The sequence below is a fragment of the Pristis pectinata genome, chromosome 15, assembly GCF_009764475.1.
Source record: "Pristis pectinata isolate sPriPec2 chromosome 15, sPriPec2.1.pri, whole genome shotgun sequence".
Classification (NCBI taxonomy): Eukaryota; Metazoa; Chordata; class Chondrichthyes; order Rhinopristiformes; family Pristidae; genus Pristis; species Pristis pectinata.
In genome coordinates, this window is record NC_067419.1 from 6,891,560 (window position 1) to 6,909,826 (window position 18,267).

Below are 18,267 nucleotides of genomic sequence, written 5' to 3' on the forward strand. Positions count from 1 at the left end.
CCTTATCAGATTTACTTGTCCTTGCCCTATCTTCCCCTCAATCCCTCCACCTGCTGTCTTGCTGCTCTGGTTCCCACTTCCCTGCCATGCTATCTTAAACCCTCTAAGTGGCACTAGTAAATCTCCCTTAAAGGTTATTAGCACCCCTCTGGTTTTGGTGCAATCTGTCCTTCTACAGGTCCTACTGGCCTTGGAAGAGAGCCTAATGACCCATGTACCTGAAACCCTCCCCTTTGGCCTAGCTCCTTAACCACACATTTGACTGTACTGTCTTTCTATTTGTTGCCTCGCTAGCATGTTGCACAGGGAGTAATCCTGAGATTACAAACCTAGAGATCCTGTGTATTAACTTTCTACCTAACTCACTAAATTCTCTTTGCAGGACCTCCTCTCTCTTCCTTCCTGTGTCATTAGTACCGGTATGGACCACATCTGCTGGCTGCTCGCTCTTCCCTTTCAGAATGTCCTGTGCCTTCTCGGAGATAACCTTGACCCTGGCACCAGGGAGGCAACCCTTGATCCTGGGGTGTCACTCGTGGCCACAGAAACTCTTGTCTGTGCCCTTGACTAAAGGGTCCCCGATCACTATTGCTCACCTAGACTTTGCCCTACCTTGCTGTACAACAGAGCCAGTTGTTGTGCCACTGATCTGGCTGCTGCTGTTGTTTTCCCTGTAGAGGCTATCCCTTCCAACACTATCTAAAATGGGAGACTTGTTTGAGAAGAGGACTGCCTCTCAAGGGAAGTTTTTTTTCCCTCAGACTTTAGAATTTAATAATATAATGGAAGCTCATCAGTATGTATGAGTGTGCATAAGTTAGGCATTTGTAACCTGGGAAATAATGAAAAACTAGAGCCTGTCTTTGACCCATTAGAGAACTTCTAGCGCTTTTGTTGAAATTCCTGAATACCTTGAACAGAATATTAAACCTCCTTTGTTACCTTTTTTAATGTGAGCTGGTTTGGAATTCTCACAGTAATGCCATTTTCATAGAAACATACATCATCGAAATGGGCCCTTGTCTATGTCAACCGTGATGACTATCTATACTAATCTCATCCTCTACTTTCCTGTCCAAATGCCATTCACTGCCACCTCTGGCAGCTTGTTCCAAATATTAACCACCCACTGGAAAAACCCTACCCCTCAGATCTCCTGGGGAAGTGATATAAGCAGATATGGCAGCAACATTTAAGAGGCATTTAAATAGACACATGAACAGGCAGGGGAAAAGAGATGCAAACCATTTGGGGGCCAATGGGATTAGTTAAATTGACATGATGGCTGGTGCAGACATATTCAAATCATGATCGATGCTTGGTGTCAAGGAAGCTTCTGTAACTCGTTCATTCTGGGCAAGGTGGACACCCTAGAATCTTGATGTTGGCACTGCTCCAAGGGTTAGATATTGAAGGATAATTGGAATTGGTTTATTATTGTCACGTATACTGAGGTACAGTGGAAAAACTTGTCTTGCATACCATTCATACAGATGAACTCATTACACAGTGCATTGATGTAGTATAAGGTAAAACAATACAGAATTCAGAATAAAGTGTAACAGCTACAGAGAACATGCAGTGCAGGTAGGCAATAAGATGCAAGGTCATAACGAGGTAGATTGTGATGTCAAGAGTCCATTTTATCAGATTAGGGAACTGTTCAATAGTCTTATAACAGTGGGATAGAAGTTGTTCTTGAGCCTGGTGGTATGTGCTTTCAGGCTTTTGTATCTTCTGCCCAATGGGAGGGGGGCAAAGAGAGAATGTCTGGGGTGGGTGCGGGTCTTTGATTATGCTGGCTGCTTGTTGATTCCCTGTTGATTCAACTAGAAGAGCTGAACGCTGCAACAGTAAGAGCCATTGCACTTCAGGGTGCTAGATAAAATTTCATCTGTCTCCTCAAAATGAGATTCTACTTCATCAATCAAGGGTACTGTCTGGTAGCAAAAGGATTTCCATACTTTGTAGCCTGCTACATCCTGCATAACATAACCCAAGGGAGAATCCATCCTTACTTGAGGGACTACAACAAAAGGAGGAGGAGAAAGAAGGCGAGACCAGAGAGGAGAGAAGCAATATCAGGCACAATAAATGCCAGTGGGTGAGAACAATAAGATGTGGTATTGGAAGGAGGCCCTCCCTGGATGTGCAATAAGAGATCATGTAATTGCCTGCCAATTCTTCTGAAAACTGTGGTTTCATCCAGGCAAAGTTACTGCCATTTATTTTCAAAGGATGAAGGCCCATGGCAGCACGTCACCGCCGTGGCCACCGTTCTGTTCAACACTAGTGAACCTCTCAAATGCTGCCAGATGATATGTGACATTATTGTTATAGAACAAGTTTTCAAGAATGCCATGCAAGGCTGTATGTTACTGGCAGGGGTTTGTAATCAGTGATGGCATTATTGTGTCCTTGATGTAAAACTAAGTTGTGAAGTATAGAAATGAGCAAGTCTTACCTTCAAAGTGGTCAGTGCTGCAATTGTCTTGTTTACAAAAGGTCTTCAGGAGATTTAGCACAAGGCTCATTATAATTGACCAATGGTTGTTTCCGGTCAGCAAGAAAGTCATCATCTTGGATGCACCCACCTAAGTTGTGATCTCACCTCATGATGAGATTTACCCAGTGAATGATGTTAGTAATGAGTAAGACTTGCAGGATCATCTCATGAATGCTCTTGCGGTGGCCCAAGAAGGAGCATACCATCATGGGATTAAGTTAGTTCCTTTAACAACTCTTTAGCATTTTAGTCGATTTTATTAGATAATCAGTTCTGGAGGCATTTTCCTCGATAGATGTCTGTGCACGGCTGCAATGTCCCATGCCAATTGTTTGCCAATAAGGTGGCTCACGAGATTCCTTCCAAGCAAGTTTATTCTAGCTATAAGCATAAAAGTGATCAATTAAATGTCCAATCTCCTTACTGAATATAAGCAATAAACCAATAAATGCGATATTGATGTATGAAAAGATCTACACAAAGCCCTTTGTATCTGCCGCTGCTAGTTGTGTCTGGAAGCACCAGTCCATGCTATTGAGTTCTATACCAAGCAGTCTGGGGGTGCGGTGGGGGGGGTGGCGGTGGGTGGTGATGAACTATAGGCTGATCAAGTCACTGTGACAGTGTTACTCCTTACTGTTTGCAATGGTGAAAATAACTATTATTGTACTTTGAGCATCAGTATTTTACATGAGCCATTCTGATGTACGTTTTCAAATGAACATTGTAGTAAGTTGAATGGCATGTGCTACATGCTGGGGAAGCTACTTGATACTGCTTGGATCCATGGCAAGATTAACCATTTGCTAATCAAGCTGCAGATTGCTTTGGCTGCATTAACTGTGAAAGCTGAGATTTTTTACTTCAGCTTCATCTGTAAATATGCACGTGAAGACTTGCCAACTCTGATTAAACGACATTTCATTTTCACTGCAGGATTGGTGTGTTTCACTCACCATTCATCTACACAAATTGCCATGAGGTGCTGTGACCTTGCATCCTCAATAACAAGGGATCTTTCTTAATATTGCATTCTTCAGTACTGAAACAGGGGCCTCTCCTTGGCCAATGTGACCAACGAATGCCTAAGGGTTTGTTCCTTGACTATACAGTATCACAAATGTGCATATAAACTACCCTGATTTTGGATAAAAATGCTGCGTAGGAGAACCTCCTTGTTGCTTGAGGGTGTTGACAAGAATAAACTATTATTTGCCTTTTCCTGAATGTTGCAGCTGAAGACAAACTGGCAAAAATGTTCTGTGTATTGGACCTCTAATGTATTTGGACAGTCATGTTTTTCTAGCATTATTTATATTTTATGGACTGTAATTCCTGGATGCAGCTTGATCACCAGACTCAGCTATGGCTAGCATTATGGCCTAGGGACTCAATATCCCCATCTCTCTTACCTGTTCCTTTCCTTCTCCCTTTTCTCCCCTCTTTACCCCCCCGACACCTCCATCCATGCCATTTGTCTTACTGCGCTCTCAGCAATGCCAGCCAGAACAACACTTTTCACAACAACGTCTCACCATGAAACGAAGCCCTTTAAGATTGGAGCCCTGGGATACTTGCTGTATATCTCAATGCTGGCAGCCATACAAAATACCGTGATCTGGGCTACTTCCCTTGTAATATTGTCAAGATGAAATGCACTGTAACACTACAATCTTGATTTGAAACCATAATCCCATTGACCTGGTCCTAATGCATCAGGACAAATTGGCATAGGTGAATGCGCAATAGTTTAATTGTCAAAAATATTTTTCATCAAAAAGTATATTTGTAAACATTTAAGTTTCTCCTATTTCAAGACCCTGTGGTTCGGTATTGGAGATACCAGTTTCATTCTTTTGAGTTGTTAGTATACAATGGAGGATAGTTATCGAATCCTGGTAGTTTGTGAACCAGGGCTAGGGATCTTAAAGAGGCGTGAAATCATCCATGCTTCTGCACTGGAGAAGCATAACCAGACCTTTTAAAAAATCAATTGTATTGAGCCATAATACATCAGTGGACCCCCACCCCCCCACCACCCTCTAATATATTGTTGACTGTTCTTAATGAGTCATGCATAACAAGATTGACCATTTGGCTGCTGTATTTGAGGACCAAGTATCTGTCAGTTAATGCCATCTTTGCCTATGCAACTTTTGGGGGAGAGAAAGCAGATATTATGTTTACTTGCAATCATTGTTAGTAAAAAAAAAAGGTTCTGAATATTTCCAAATGTAGCATTGCTGCCATAAGACATTTCAGTTAGAGCCTAGAACATAGAACAATTACGGCACAATTCAGGCCCTTCGGCCCACAAAGCTGTGCCGAATATGTCCCTACCCTAGAAATTACTAGGCTTACCCATAGCCCTCTATCTTACTCAGCTCCATATACCTATCTAACAGTCTCTTGAAAGACCCTATCGTATCAGCCTCCACCACCGTTTCCGGCAGCCCATTCCACGCACTCACCACTCTCTGAGTAAAAAACTTACCCCTGACATCTCCTCTATATCTACTCCCCAGCACCTTAAACCTATGTCCTCTTGTGGCCACCAATTCAGCCCTGGTGAAAAGCCTCTGACTATCTACCCTATCAATACCTCTCATCATCTTATACACCTCTATCAGGTCCCCCCTCATCGTCCGTCTCTCCAAGGAGAAAAGGCCGAGTTCCCTCAACCTGCTTTCATAAGGCATGGTCCGCATTCCAGGCAGCATTCTTGTAAATCTCCTCTGCACCCTTTCTATGGCTTCCACATCTTTCCTGTAGTGAGGCGACCAGAACTGAGCACAATACTCCAAGTGGGGTCTGACCAGGGACGTATATAGCTGCAACAATACCTCTTGGCTCCTAAATTCAATTCCCCGATTGATGAAGGACAATACACCAAATGCCTTCTTAACCACAGGGTCAACCTGCACAGCCGCTTTGAGCGTCCTATGGACTCGGACCCCAAGATCCCTCTGATCCTCCACACTGCCAAGAGTCCTACCATTAATACTATATTCCGCCAACATATTGGTGTTTGGTGTTCTTAGATTAAAACGTAATAGTAGGTCTTGGTTATTCTGCACGTTTGTTGCACTGTCAATTTCTTAATTCTTGCCATCTATTTTTCTTCATTGTTAGGGCTCAAGCCTGTGCAGAGAAACTGCAAGTTTGTTTTACTCTTTTCTCCTCCCTGTTTAATAGTACAATCTGATTATTTTTAGAATCTGTTCCTGGGGATACTCAACCAGACTGAGAGACTGGCAGGCTATCAGGTGGTAAGCCTGATAGCCTGTGCAGTGATAGAGGAAAGAGATTGTAATTTGGCTGATAATTAGTGGCTTAGCCTATTTACGGATGGAGGAGAATGATGAAATGAACTGCTGAGGTATTCCATATATTTAAAAAATTGAGCCATCTATAAAAGCGAAATGGAAAGAAATAGGAAATTATTATTCAAGAGATGATCACATGAGTGAGAGGTTACTGGCTGGGGAAGATGTCAGATTGCAGAAGTGGTTTGCTGATGGAGTCTGACTGCTTGAAAGGTTCAAATGTTAGGAGGAAGTATACCGTCCGCTAGCTGGAAGAAAGAAAAAAGATCTTAGGGCCATGGTATCATTGAAATATTTAATGAGACATCATCCACATGAGCGGGTGATGGGTTGGATTGTGGCTTGAAACTTCCCATCTGATGAAAATTCACTTTTTGGGGATGTTGTTAGGTGCCCCTAGTTGGTATCACTCCAGAACATTCTAGATTTTTAAAATCTTTATTTTCTCTTCATAAAATTTATTCAGGGTGATGAAAATTCCAGATGGCCCAGAGATGAACATTCAGGAAGTAGGCAAGCTGACTACAGGTAGGTCAATTAAGGCAGTGGTTGTATTAATTTGTCCTGCAGTCAACAACAGAGGCTGATTTGAGAAACTGTAAATGTCAGTAATGGGTTTACATAAGCATAAAAATAGTTCTTGGTTTTGTAAGGCCCTTCTTGATGATTTGGTAGGTGTGGGAATTTCTTGCAAACAAGATATGCAGTTTGTGGGGGGAAAAAAACATGTTTCATTTTGTTGGATGATGGGGAAAAAACAGAGACATTTCAGACTGTAAATGTTAGAGACTCAAAAAAAGTGGATTTATCAAAAGTATTCAAGGTCACTAAATGACATCTCAATACTACAAATAACTTGTTTTGGTCTCTGTTCCCTAAAGGCCCCTTAACTACCAGATTAACATCATCGCACAATACTAAGACGATTTTCTCGTTGGCTCCTTAACATCCAGGTTGAGAAAACCATCTCTCCACATTCCTTAAATATGTCCTCTGCACTATTACTCTTTCTTTAGAGGTGACAGAAAGTAACAAAGGAATGCCCTGTCTGGATGTGTTGTTATTGCCACATTGCCCAATGGTTGCCTCTTGTTAAAATTGTACAAGTTGTTGCTGAGGCCACCAGGAGTACTGTGCGTAGTTTTGGTCCCCATATCTAAGAAAACACTGGAGTCAGTTAAAAAGACATTTACTGGGCTAATTCCTGGGATGATGGGATTGTACTACCAAGAGAAGTTAAAACAGGTTGGTTCTGCATTCTCTGGCGTTTAGAGTTTTGGGGTGATCTTATTTGAAGCATGTAAAATCCTAAGGGATCATGACAGGGTAGAGGACGAGATGTTTTCACTCGTGGGTGAGTCTTGAATGAGGGAATATAGTTTCAAGATAAGGGGCCATTTAAAACCAAATGTGTAGAACTGTCTTCTCAGAGGTGGTGAATCTCCAGAATTCTGCAGAGAGCTGTGGTGGTTAGCTCCTTCAGAAGTATTTAACATTGAGGTAGATCAATTTCTGAAGGTTCAGGAGATTAAGGACTCTGGCGATCTGGCACAGAGGGGGAATTGAGTCCTGAGATAGATCAACCGTGATCATACTGAATGACAGGGCAGACTTGAGGGGCACAATGGCCTACTCTTGCTACTACCTTCTTTTGTTCTCAGACTCCAACACCTGGCTTTGAGTCTGGGTGGGGAAATAGAAGCAATGACAATCCATCTTGGCATCACCTGGCTTTGCTCTTTAGTTGCTAAGATCACATGGCAAGAGGCTGCTGTGTGAATCAGGCTAGGCACTTAAACTATAAATGCTTCTGCAATGTACGCATTAGAAGCAGCATGTTTGGTATCTCTCTGGTGAAGGTGCCAAACTCTGTTCCATAGTGGGAGAGAAGAACTGAGGCACCACATTTACATACCTATCTGGAGACTGATTACTGCTGTTCACTGGCTGTTGACTTTGACTAAATTTTATAGACACTTTCGGTGTGCATGTGGTTTCTGGTAAGTAGAATTAACACAACTGGAAGAGAGAAGGACCTCGTAACTTTGAATGCTTTTACATTTTCATTTCTTCAAATGTCTACTTAGGAAATTTTTTTCCCTCAACCATTTCCATTAATTAGGTTTCAACGTTTCTATTTTTGTCTTTATTGAAATGGTTATCTGACTAAAGAAGATAAATGCCTGTAAAATTAACATTGATGAAATAGTCCAAGTGACATGTAACAGTGATGAACAAAATCAATAACAATGATAGCTTCCTTAAGATTAATGAACCAAAAAAGGCTGACTGCCATCAAGAGTCACACCATCCATCTTCTGGGCATTGTGTAGTATAAAGATTAGGTTATTGAATCTGCTTTTCACCCTCATGATATAATGAATATGGAACAAAAACAATGTTATGGAAATGCACTGTATTCTGTTAATTGAAAATTAATAGAGAGTTACTTTTAAAATTTCTTGTGTGTGGGATTTCTTGGTTTAAATGATGAGAGCGAAAAGAAAGCTTATCATTAAACTTGCAGATGCCAGACTGCTTACTCCACATCACTTTTACAGGCCTCACTGTAACCACATAGTGTTTGAAGATAAGTGCTTCCACAGGCTCTGGGTCAGTGAGGTGCTGTTACAGAGATGCACTGTGAACCTTAAAGCCAACTTCCATCCATTGGACTGTTACTGCCAATATCAACTTTGTAGTTTCCTTCAACTTTTGCAGTTTTACATCTTTATATACAAGTGATTTTGACTTGAATCTAGGAACCATGTTGCTGGTGATTTTAAAAAAGAAATGACTCTGTGGTTGACAAGAAAAAAAAAATTGGGCTGCAGACTAATATTACTTGGACAGAATAGTTAGAAATGGAATTCAGTCTGGAATTCTATATGTACTGCATTTGGTGAAGGCAAATAAGGCATGGAAATGCACAGTTAAGAGTCATGTTTTTAGAGGAACAGAATGCGCAACCATAGATCCCTGAAGCTAGTATGACAGGTAGATAAAGAGCATGAATCCCGGATGGTATGTTGCCTCCCAGGTGCCAGGGTCCGGGATGTCACTGATCAGTTCCACATGATTCTTGAGCGGGAGGGAGAACAGCCAGAAGTTGTGGTCCATATTGGCACCAATGACATAGGTAGGAAGGGGGATGAGGTCCTGAAGAGTGAGTTCAGGGAGCTAGGCAGAAAATTGAGGAACAGGACCTCAAGGGTAGCAATCTCGGGATTGCTGCCAGTGCCACGTGATAGTGAAGGCAGGAATAGGAGGAGATGGCAGATAAATGCGTGGCTGAGAAGCTGGTGCAGGAGGGAGGGTTTTAGATTTCTGGATCATTGGGATCTCGGGAAGGTGGGACCTGTACAGAGAGGACGGGTTACACCCGAACCAGAAGGGGGCCAATATCCTTGCGGCAAGATTTGCTAGGGTGGTTCGGGAGGGTTTAAACTAGTTTGTGAGGGGGAAGGGAACTGGAGGAGTAGATCAGAGGAAGAAGGGAATGGGGAAAAGTTAGATCAAACAGGTAGAGAGGCTTTGAGGAAGGAGAAGCAGAATACAGGCTATAAAAGTAGTAAGGTAGATGGACTGAAGTGTGTTTACTTAAATGCAAGAAGTGTCAGGAATAAGGGGGATGAACTGAGGGCTTGGATAAGTATGGGGGACTATGATATTGTGGCTATTACAAAGACATGGCTGTCACCAGGGCAGGAATGGATATTAAATATTCCTCATTTTCAGTGTTTTAAAAGGGATAGGGAGGGGGGGAGAAGAGGAGGAGGGGTGGCGATACTGGTCAGGGACACTCTTACAGCTGTGGAAAAGATGGATGTTGTAGAAGGATCATCTCTAGAGTCCGTATGGGTGGAATTAAGGAACAGGAAAGGAGCAGTTACTCTACTAGGAGTATTCTATAGGCCACCCGGTAGCAGTAGAGATATAGAGGAGCAGATTGGCAGGCAGTGTTTGCAGAGAAGCAAAAATAACAGGGTTGTTATAATGGGAGACTTCAACTTCCCAAATATAGACTGGAACCTGCTTAGTGCCAAAGGTTTAGATGGGACGGAATTTGTTAAATGTGTCCAGGAGGGATTCCTGACGCAGTATGTTGACAGGCCGACTAGAGGGAATGCCATGTTAGATCTAGTTTTAGGAAATGAACCGGGACAGGTGAAGGATCTATTGGTGGGTGAGCATTTGGGGGACAGTGACCATTGCTCCATAACCTTTAAAATTGTCATGGACAGGGACAGGTGCAGAGAGGACAAGAGGTTTTTCAATTGGGGAAGGGCGAACTATGAGGCTATAAGGAGAGAACTTGGGAGTGTAAATTGGGATGTCCTTTTTGAAGGAAAATGTACCATGGAGATGTGGTCGATGTTCAGGGATCTTATGCAGGATGTTAGGGATAAATATGTCCCAGTGAGGCAGAGAAGGAATGGCAGGGTGAAGGAACTGTGGGTGATGAGAGAGGTAGAATGACTAGTTAGGGAGAAGAAGGTAGCATATGTGAGGTATAAGCAGCAAGGTTCAGACAGGGCCCGTGAGGAATATAGGGTAGCGAGGAAGGAACTTAAGAAAGGGCTGAGGAGAGCTAGAAGGGGACATGAAAAGGCTTTGGCTAGTAGGGTTAAGGAAAATCCCAAGGCCCTTTTCAAGTACGTGAAGGGTAGGAGGATGGCAAGGGTAAAGGTAGGTCCGATTAAGGACAAAGATGGGAGAATTTGCCTGGAGGCGGCGGAAGTGAGAGAAGTTCTCAATGAGTACTTCTCTTCGGTATTCACCAGGGAGAGGGGTCTTGATGACGCGGAAGGGAGTGCTGGTAGGGGTAATGTTTTCGAGGTTGTTGATATCGAGAGAGGATATGTTGAAGTTGTTAAATAATATTAAGACAGATAAATCTCCAGGGCCTGACGGGATTTTCCCCAGGCTGCTTCGAGAGGCTAGGGAGGAGATTGTTGAACCGCTGGTAAGGATCTTTGAGTCCTCGTTGTCCACGGGGATGGTGCCAGAGGATTGGAGGGTTGTGAATGTTGTCCCCTTGTTCAAAAAAGGTAATAGGGATAGGCCAGGGAATTATAGACCGGTGAGTCTCACGTCTGTGATGGGTAAGCTGTTAGAAAGGATTCTAAGGGATAGGATTTATGAACACCTAGAGAATCATGGACTGATTAGGGACAGCCAGCATGGCTTTGTGAAGGGAAGATCTTGCCTCACAAGCCTGATAGAGTTCTTTGAGGAGGTGACCAGGAAGATTGATGAGGGCAGTGTGGTGGATGTGGTTTACATGGATTTTAGTAAGGTGTTTGATAAGGTTCCTCATGGTAGGCTTCTTCAGAAGGTCAGAGACCAAGGGATCCAAGGAAGCCTGGCTGTGTGGATTAGGATTTGGCTTTCATGTAGAAAGCAGAGGGTTGTGGTGGAAGGAGTGCCCTCGGATTGGAAGGCAGTGACTAGTGGTGTCCCGCAGGGATCGGTTCTGGGACCTCTACTTTTTGTGATATTTATAGATGACTTAGATGAGGGGGTGGAGGGCTGGGTTAGTAAGTTTGCGGATGACACTAAGATAGGCGGTGTTGTGGATAGTGTGGAGGGCTGTCGGAGCTTACAGAGGGATATTGATAAGAGGCAGAGCTGGGCTGACAAGTGGCAGATGGAGTTCAATCCGGAGAAGTGTGAGGTGGTACACTTTGGAAGGACAAACTCCAGGGCAGAGTACTGGGTGAATGGCAAGGTACTTGGCAGTGTGGAGGAGCAGAGGGATCTGGGGGTTCATATTCACAGTTCATTGAAAGTTGCCTCACAGGTGGAAAGAGCAGTTAAGAAGGCCAGTGGGATGTTGGCTTTCATAAGTCACGGGACTGAGTTTAAGAGCCGCGAGGTGATGATGCAGCTTCACAAAACTCTAGTTAGGCCACACTTAGAGTACTGTGTTCAGTTCTGGTCGCCTCATTATAGGAAGGATGTGGAGGCGTTGGAGAGGGTGCAGAGGAGATTTACCAGGATGCTGCCTGGATTAGAGAGTATTGAATATGAGGAGAGGCTTAAGGTGCTAGGGCTTTATTCACTGGAAAGGAGGAGGATGAGAGGAGACATGATAGAGGTATATAAAATACCGAGAGGAATAGATAGAGTAGACAGTCAGCGCCTCCTTCCCAGGGCACCAATGCTCAAGACGAGAGGGCATGGCTTTAAGGTTATGGGTGGGAGGTTCAGGGGCGATGTCAGGGGGAGGTTTTTTGCCCAGAGAGTGGTTGGTGCATGGAATGCACTGCCTGGGGTGGTGGTGGAGGCAGATACATTGAACAGGTTCAAGAGCTTGTTGGGTAGGCATATGGAGGAGTGTGGGATGGGGGGATATGCGGGAGGAAGGGGTTAGGTAGTGTGAGGGTGGTTTGATGGACAGCACAACATGGTGGGCTGAAGGGCCTGTTTTGTGCTGTATGGTTCTATGGAAATGATAAATTGGGATTCTATCTTTCATTTGAGCCATAAAGTTTGTTTGCATTGTGTTATGTGTCCTTTCTGTTGTGCTTATAGGCAAATGGCTTTGGCAAGTGAGAGGACTATATTGTTGCACCTTGTAAGCTTCCTTCCAGCACCACTCCCACATCAATGATATATTCACTTTCATTGTGACTTTTGAGACCTGCTATACACAAGAATCATGTTCTGCAAATTTCTATATTCCCACCAAATTCGCAAGCATTCATATTTGTAGTTGCCCTGAGCCTAAAGGATCCTAGCTTTTCTTCCCACTAATCTGTTTTGCATTCACCTTGGAGTTCCCAACATTTTTTCCTGCTTTGTTCCCAAAATTTTAATTGCTTCTGTAACCTGAGTCAAGATTCTAGTTGCATTTGGTGATGTTTTAACATTGGTACTATTTTCCACCAATCATCAAGGTGATACGCAAACAGCTCTTTTCAATTATGTTTATAACGTTATAAATGCTGGTACAAATTGTATCTGTACATGAAATATAAATAGCCTGTACAAGAATGCATTTGTTTGTAAAATGCAAATTACGTAAAACCTTGCAAAACAAAAACATTTTTCAAGTCAGTAAATTTAAATTGTTTACATTTTTAATCTTTTATTTTGGCCAAACAATAACACAGGAAAAGAAACCTTCAATAATGCAGTTATAAATTAATATATCATGCATTTAATCCCCTTGATAGAGGACATCATGAATAAATAAAGGCACACAATTTTTGATTTTTTTGAGAGAGTATCATAAACACCAATGAATATGAGGTTTGTCTTTTTCGCTCACCAATAGTGATATTAACCGTATCTATTATTTGAGATAAGCCAACTTCTCTTTTTAAAAATAATACCACCTCATCAGAATCAGGTTTATTATCACTGGCATATGTGCTGAAATGTGTTGTTTTGTGGCAGCAGTACAGTGCAAGTCATACAGACAAAAATTATTAAGTCACAAAACTAAATAAATAACGCAAAAGAGGAATAATGAAGTAGTGTTCATGGGTTCATGGACCATTCAGAAATCTGATAGCGGAGGGGAAGAAGGTCTTCCTGAAATATTGAGTGTGGGTCTTCAAGTTCCTGTACCACCTCCCCGATGGTAGTAACGTGAGGAGAGCATGTCCCGCGTGGTGAGGGTCCTTAATGATGGATGCCGGCTTCTCAAGGTGCTGCCTCTTGAAGATGTCCTCGATGGCGGGGGGGTTGTGCCCATGATGGAGCTGGCTGAGTCTACAACCCTCTGCAGCTTCTTTCGATCCTGCACATTGGAGCCTTCGTACCATGTGGTGATGCAACCAGTCAGTATGCTCTCCACTGTACATCTGTAGAAATTTGCAAGAGTCTTTGGTGACATACCAAATCTCCTCAAACTCCAATGAAGTAAAGCCACTGGCGTGCCTTCTTTGTGATTGCATCAATGTGTTGAACTCAAGATAAATCCTCATATGTTGATGCCCAGGAACTTGAAGCTGCTCACCCTTTCCACCGCTGACCCCTCAAATGAAGACTGGTGTGTGTTCTCCCGACTTCCCACAATCAATTCCTCGGTCTTACTGACATTGAGTGCGAGGTTGTTGTTGCGACGCCACCCAACCAGCCGGTCTACCTCACTCCTGTATGCCTCCTCATTGCCATCTGAGATTCTGCCAACAACAGTGATGTCATTGGCGAATTTATAGATGGCATTTGAGCTGTGCCTAGCCACATAGTCATGAGTGTAGAGAGAGTAGAGCAGTGGGCTAAGCACGCATCCTTGAGGTGTGCCTGTGTTGATTGCGAGGAGGAGATGTTACTACCGACCTGCATTGACTCTGATCTTCCGATAAGGAAGTCGAGGATCCAGTTGCAGAGGGGGGGTACAGAGGCCCAGGTTTTGAAGCTTGTTGATTAGTACTGAGGGGAATGATGTTGTTGAATGCCGAGCTGTAGTCGATAAACAGCAGCCTGACATTTGTCTTGCTGTTGTCTAGGTACTCATGTTTATTCATATCAGTACTTTAGCTGCACAGATGAGATCTTTCTGTTTCATTAGCATTTATCTTTTATTCATTTGCAGGATGTATACATCATTGGCAATGCCAGCATTTATTGACCATCCCTAACTAGCTCACCACCATCTTCTTAATGATAGAAATAGAGCCAGAGTTGTTGAATGACATGATACACCTAAGTTCGAATGCTGGGTGAATTGCAGAAAATCATTAAGTGGTGGAGTTCCATTGTGCCTGCTCCCTGCGTGTTTTATAGTAAGGTAGCAGATTAGAGGGATGTTACTTATGGAGTAATCTGCATTTTGTAGATGGTATGACACTATAGCCATGCCTTCATGTGATGGAAGAAGTGAATGCTTAGAAAGGCGGATTGTTTGACCTGCATTATGTTTGGGTGTATTTGGAGTTGCACTCATCCAGATAAGTGGCAAGCCTCCTGTTTTGCTAATGGTAGAAAAGAAAGGCTTTGGGGAGTCAGGAGGTGAGCCACTTGCTGAAAAATACCCAGATTGCTTTTGTGGGTCATGATATTTATGTAGTCGAGACAATTAAATTTCTTGTCAGTTGGGATCCCCAGGATGTTGATGAGGCAATTGGCTCTGGTACTGTTATTGAACATCAAGCTTATGGAATCATAGCAAATGAATGGCATGTAAAGAGGCCATTTGGCCCATTTGAGTTTCTGCCATCTAAAAAAAGCCACCTAGTTTTATCTCACTTTCCAGCAATCAGTCCATGGCCTTGCAGGTCATGGCTTTTCAAGTACACCTCCAGATGCTGATTAAATGTGATGTTTTTTGCCTCTGCTATCCTGAGTTAATGGTGCACACATGCAGGTGGAAATTGCCTTATGATTAACATCATCTCAGGAAGAATAAAGTCAAATAGTGTCCCTACTTATCTATGTATGATTAAACCTGCTGCATGCATGGAAGTCATTTGATTTAGCTTGGCTCTGATGCATTCATTTCTGCACCAAATTCCTCACCGTCTGCATTGCTTTTGATGCATCTGAAAAATCACCATATGGACAAATTATTAAGGATGTCTGGAACTGAAGGAGAGTTTAAGATGAGTAGAGTCTTGAAAGTTGGTTGATGACGAGGAGGCATACATGAGTGAGATAAACTGGCTGGTTGAGTGGTGTCGCAACAACAACCGCGCACTCAACGTCAGCAAGACCAAGGAATTGATTGTGGACTTCAGGAAGGAGAAGTTGGGAGAACAAACACCAGTCTTCATTGAGGAGTTAGTGGTGGAAAGGGTGAGCAGTTTCGAGTTCCTGGGCATCAACATCTCAGAGGACTTATCTTGGGTCCAACACATTGATGCAATCATGAAGAAGGCACGCCAGTGGCTCTACTTCATTGGGTGTTTGAGGAGATTTGGTAGACGGTTGATGTTTTGATTTTAATTTTTCAAAAGTTCATAGGTTCCATTATGTTGGGATAATGCAAATGTAACTCCTTTATTCAAAAAGGGAGGGGGACAGAAATTGGAAAACTAGAGACTAGTTAGCTTAACATCAATCATAAGAAAAATGTTAGAAGCTGTTATTAAAATCATTATAACAGAGCACTTGGGGAAAAATGCAAGGCAAAGAGGCAAAGTCATAGTGTTGTGAAAGGGAAATCGCATATGACCCATTTGTTGTAGTTATTTGACGAAGTAATATGCGTGTGGATGTAGGGGATCCAGCATACATACTTGAATTTTAGCAGACATTTGATAAGGTGTTGCAGCTAAGGTTATTGTAGAAAATAAAAGATCATGTTTTTGGAGATAACCTGTCGATATGGATTGATATTGCTGCTTGACTGTTGAGCCCTTCCAGCAGATTGTCTTTTTTTGCTCCAGGTTCCAGCATCTGCAGTGTCTTGTCTCCTATAGATTGAAGATTGGTTGGCTGTCGGGAAATGGAGTAGGCATAAAATGTGTCTTTTGTTGGTTGGCAAGATATACTGAGTGTTACAATGTACAACCACAGTAATTGGTGCTGGGTCTGCAATGTTTTACAATCAATACAATAAACTGGATGAAAATATTGAAGATATGGTTGTTAAATTTGCTGATTAAATAGAGAGTTAGAAAAGTCATTTGTAAGGAGGTCTTAAGGCAGCTATAATATGTAATGTGTGTGGCCAAAGTTCCAACAAATTAAGTTTAATGTGGGAAAATGATATTTATTTTTGCCAAAATGACAAATCAAGAAACCTGTCATCAAAATGGTGAAAAGTTGCAGACCTCTGTGATGCAGAGAGATCTATATGTCCTTGATTCACAAAACATTGAAAGTAGACTAATTAGGAAAATTGTTCTGGTTTATTGTGAGGAACATTGAATACAGAACTAGGGAGGTTATGCTTCAATTGTATAGATAAAATCTTGGTGACATCACATGTGGAGCACTGTGTACAGTATTGGTCTCAACGTATTAGAAGCAGTTCGGAGAAGTTTTACTAGAATCTGACTGGAATGGCATAGTTGTCTTATGAAAAGATTTGGACTAGCTAGACTTGTATCTGCTGGAGTGTAGAAGAGGTGGAGGCAGCTTGATTTTTGTTTTTGAGGCATCCTGCAGATTTAAGACGAGTGACAAAGGTTTTTCTCTTTTTGGAATGTTCTTCCTTTGGAGGGCAAGGGAAGAAGCAGTCTTTGAATATTTTTAAAGGCAGAGTCGGATAGAAAGGAGGGGAGGTGAAAGGTTACTGTGGTTAGATGTGAATGTTTATCTGAAAATACAACCAGAATAGCTGTGATTTTATGGAGTCAGGGAGGAAGCTCAAGGAGTTGAGTGGCACATTCCTGTTCCTTATCATATGTTCATATAAGCATTACAAAAAACCATAGTATATGTTCTTTGCTGCTTTTTCTAAGTAAGAAAGGTTATAATGCAACTTCCAGTTGATTTGAAGAGTAATTGTAAATCTCAGATTTGCTTTTGAAACTTCTGAGATCAGAGTTTACGCATGTATTCCGGTCTTTGTTTAGCACAGTGGGACCACAACCTTCACCTACTTTGACTCAACTTTGAATCCATCCTAGAGAGATGAAATAGCAGGATTTATTAAAAAGTTGTTTTTAGTAGATAGTTCTTCTCTTCCAGTCACCACCACCCCCCAAATAAAAATCAAATGCATTCTTCAGGAAAGGTCCCTATTTTAAAGTTTTTTTTTCATCCTCTGTGTCCTCTATTTCTCATTTTAATGAGAATTAGACAATCCTATCAAATCTTATCTCTATCATCTTGCTGCTGGTGTTGCAGTGCTTCCAGTGGTTTTAACTTGTAACCTGCATTGGCAGTTTCCATTATAAATGTAGGCATGAAAAGTTATTTAAACAAAAAGACAGTGCCTGTGGATATAACACCTTTAATGTTATACTTTAGTTATAAAAAACTTAATAATCTTGATTACTCATGGTCAAATAATGTGCTATGACAGCTTTCCTCTAACCTTTCTCAACGGGGGGAAGGAAACGGGGATAAAAGTATTGGTCAGAAATTCACTTATATTGTTTTTCTTTTTACACGGTAAACTGGTTGAAATTTTTTTAAACTTTCTTGAAGTAAAGCACAATATTGACCATTTCTGGGTTGGTTCATGCTGGTTGTTTAACATGTTTCATTCAGGATATTTTACCAGTCTATTTTGGAGTAGTCTTGTGTCACTGATTCCATGTTAGGACTGACTGAAATGAGGAATTTTCTTTTGGTACATCGTGGGACAACTTAGGGCAAATTAGTTCTGATGAAGGATCTTGACCCAAAACGTTGGCTGTTTATTTCCTTCCATTGATGTTGCCTGACCTGCTGAGTTCCTCCAGCATTTTGTGTGTGTTATTCCAGAACCTGCAGAATTTCTTGTGTGTTGGGGTAAATTCTCCCAATTTTTTTTTGTTGAGTATTTTGAGGATAAATGTTTCTTCTCAACATGGCATTGGATGTGTATCA

The 18,267-nt window shown here is 42.1% G+C and overlaps 1 protein-coding gene across 4 annotated transcripts in view; it reads left to right on the forward strand.

Moving 5' to 3' along the window:
- The window catches only part of pphln1 (periphilin 1), a 125,557-nt gene that overhangs the window by 15,149 nt on the left and 92,141 nt on the right, over positions 1 to 18,267 (forward strand). For all 4 annotated transcript variants that reach the window (XM_052030497.1, XM_052030495.1, XM_052030498.1 and 1 more), the window contains exon 4: positions 6,299 to 6,360. In XM_052030497.1, coding sequence (XP_051886457.1) covers positions 6,299 to 6,360 — 62 coding nt within the window. The remainder of the gene's footprint in view (positions 1 to 6,298; positions 6,361 to 18,267) is intronic.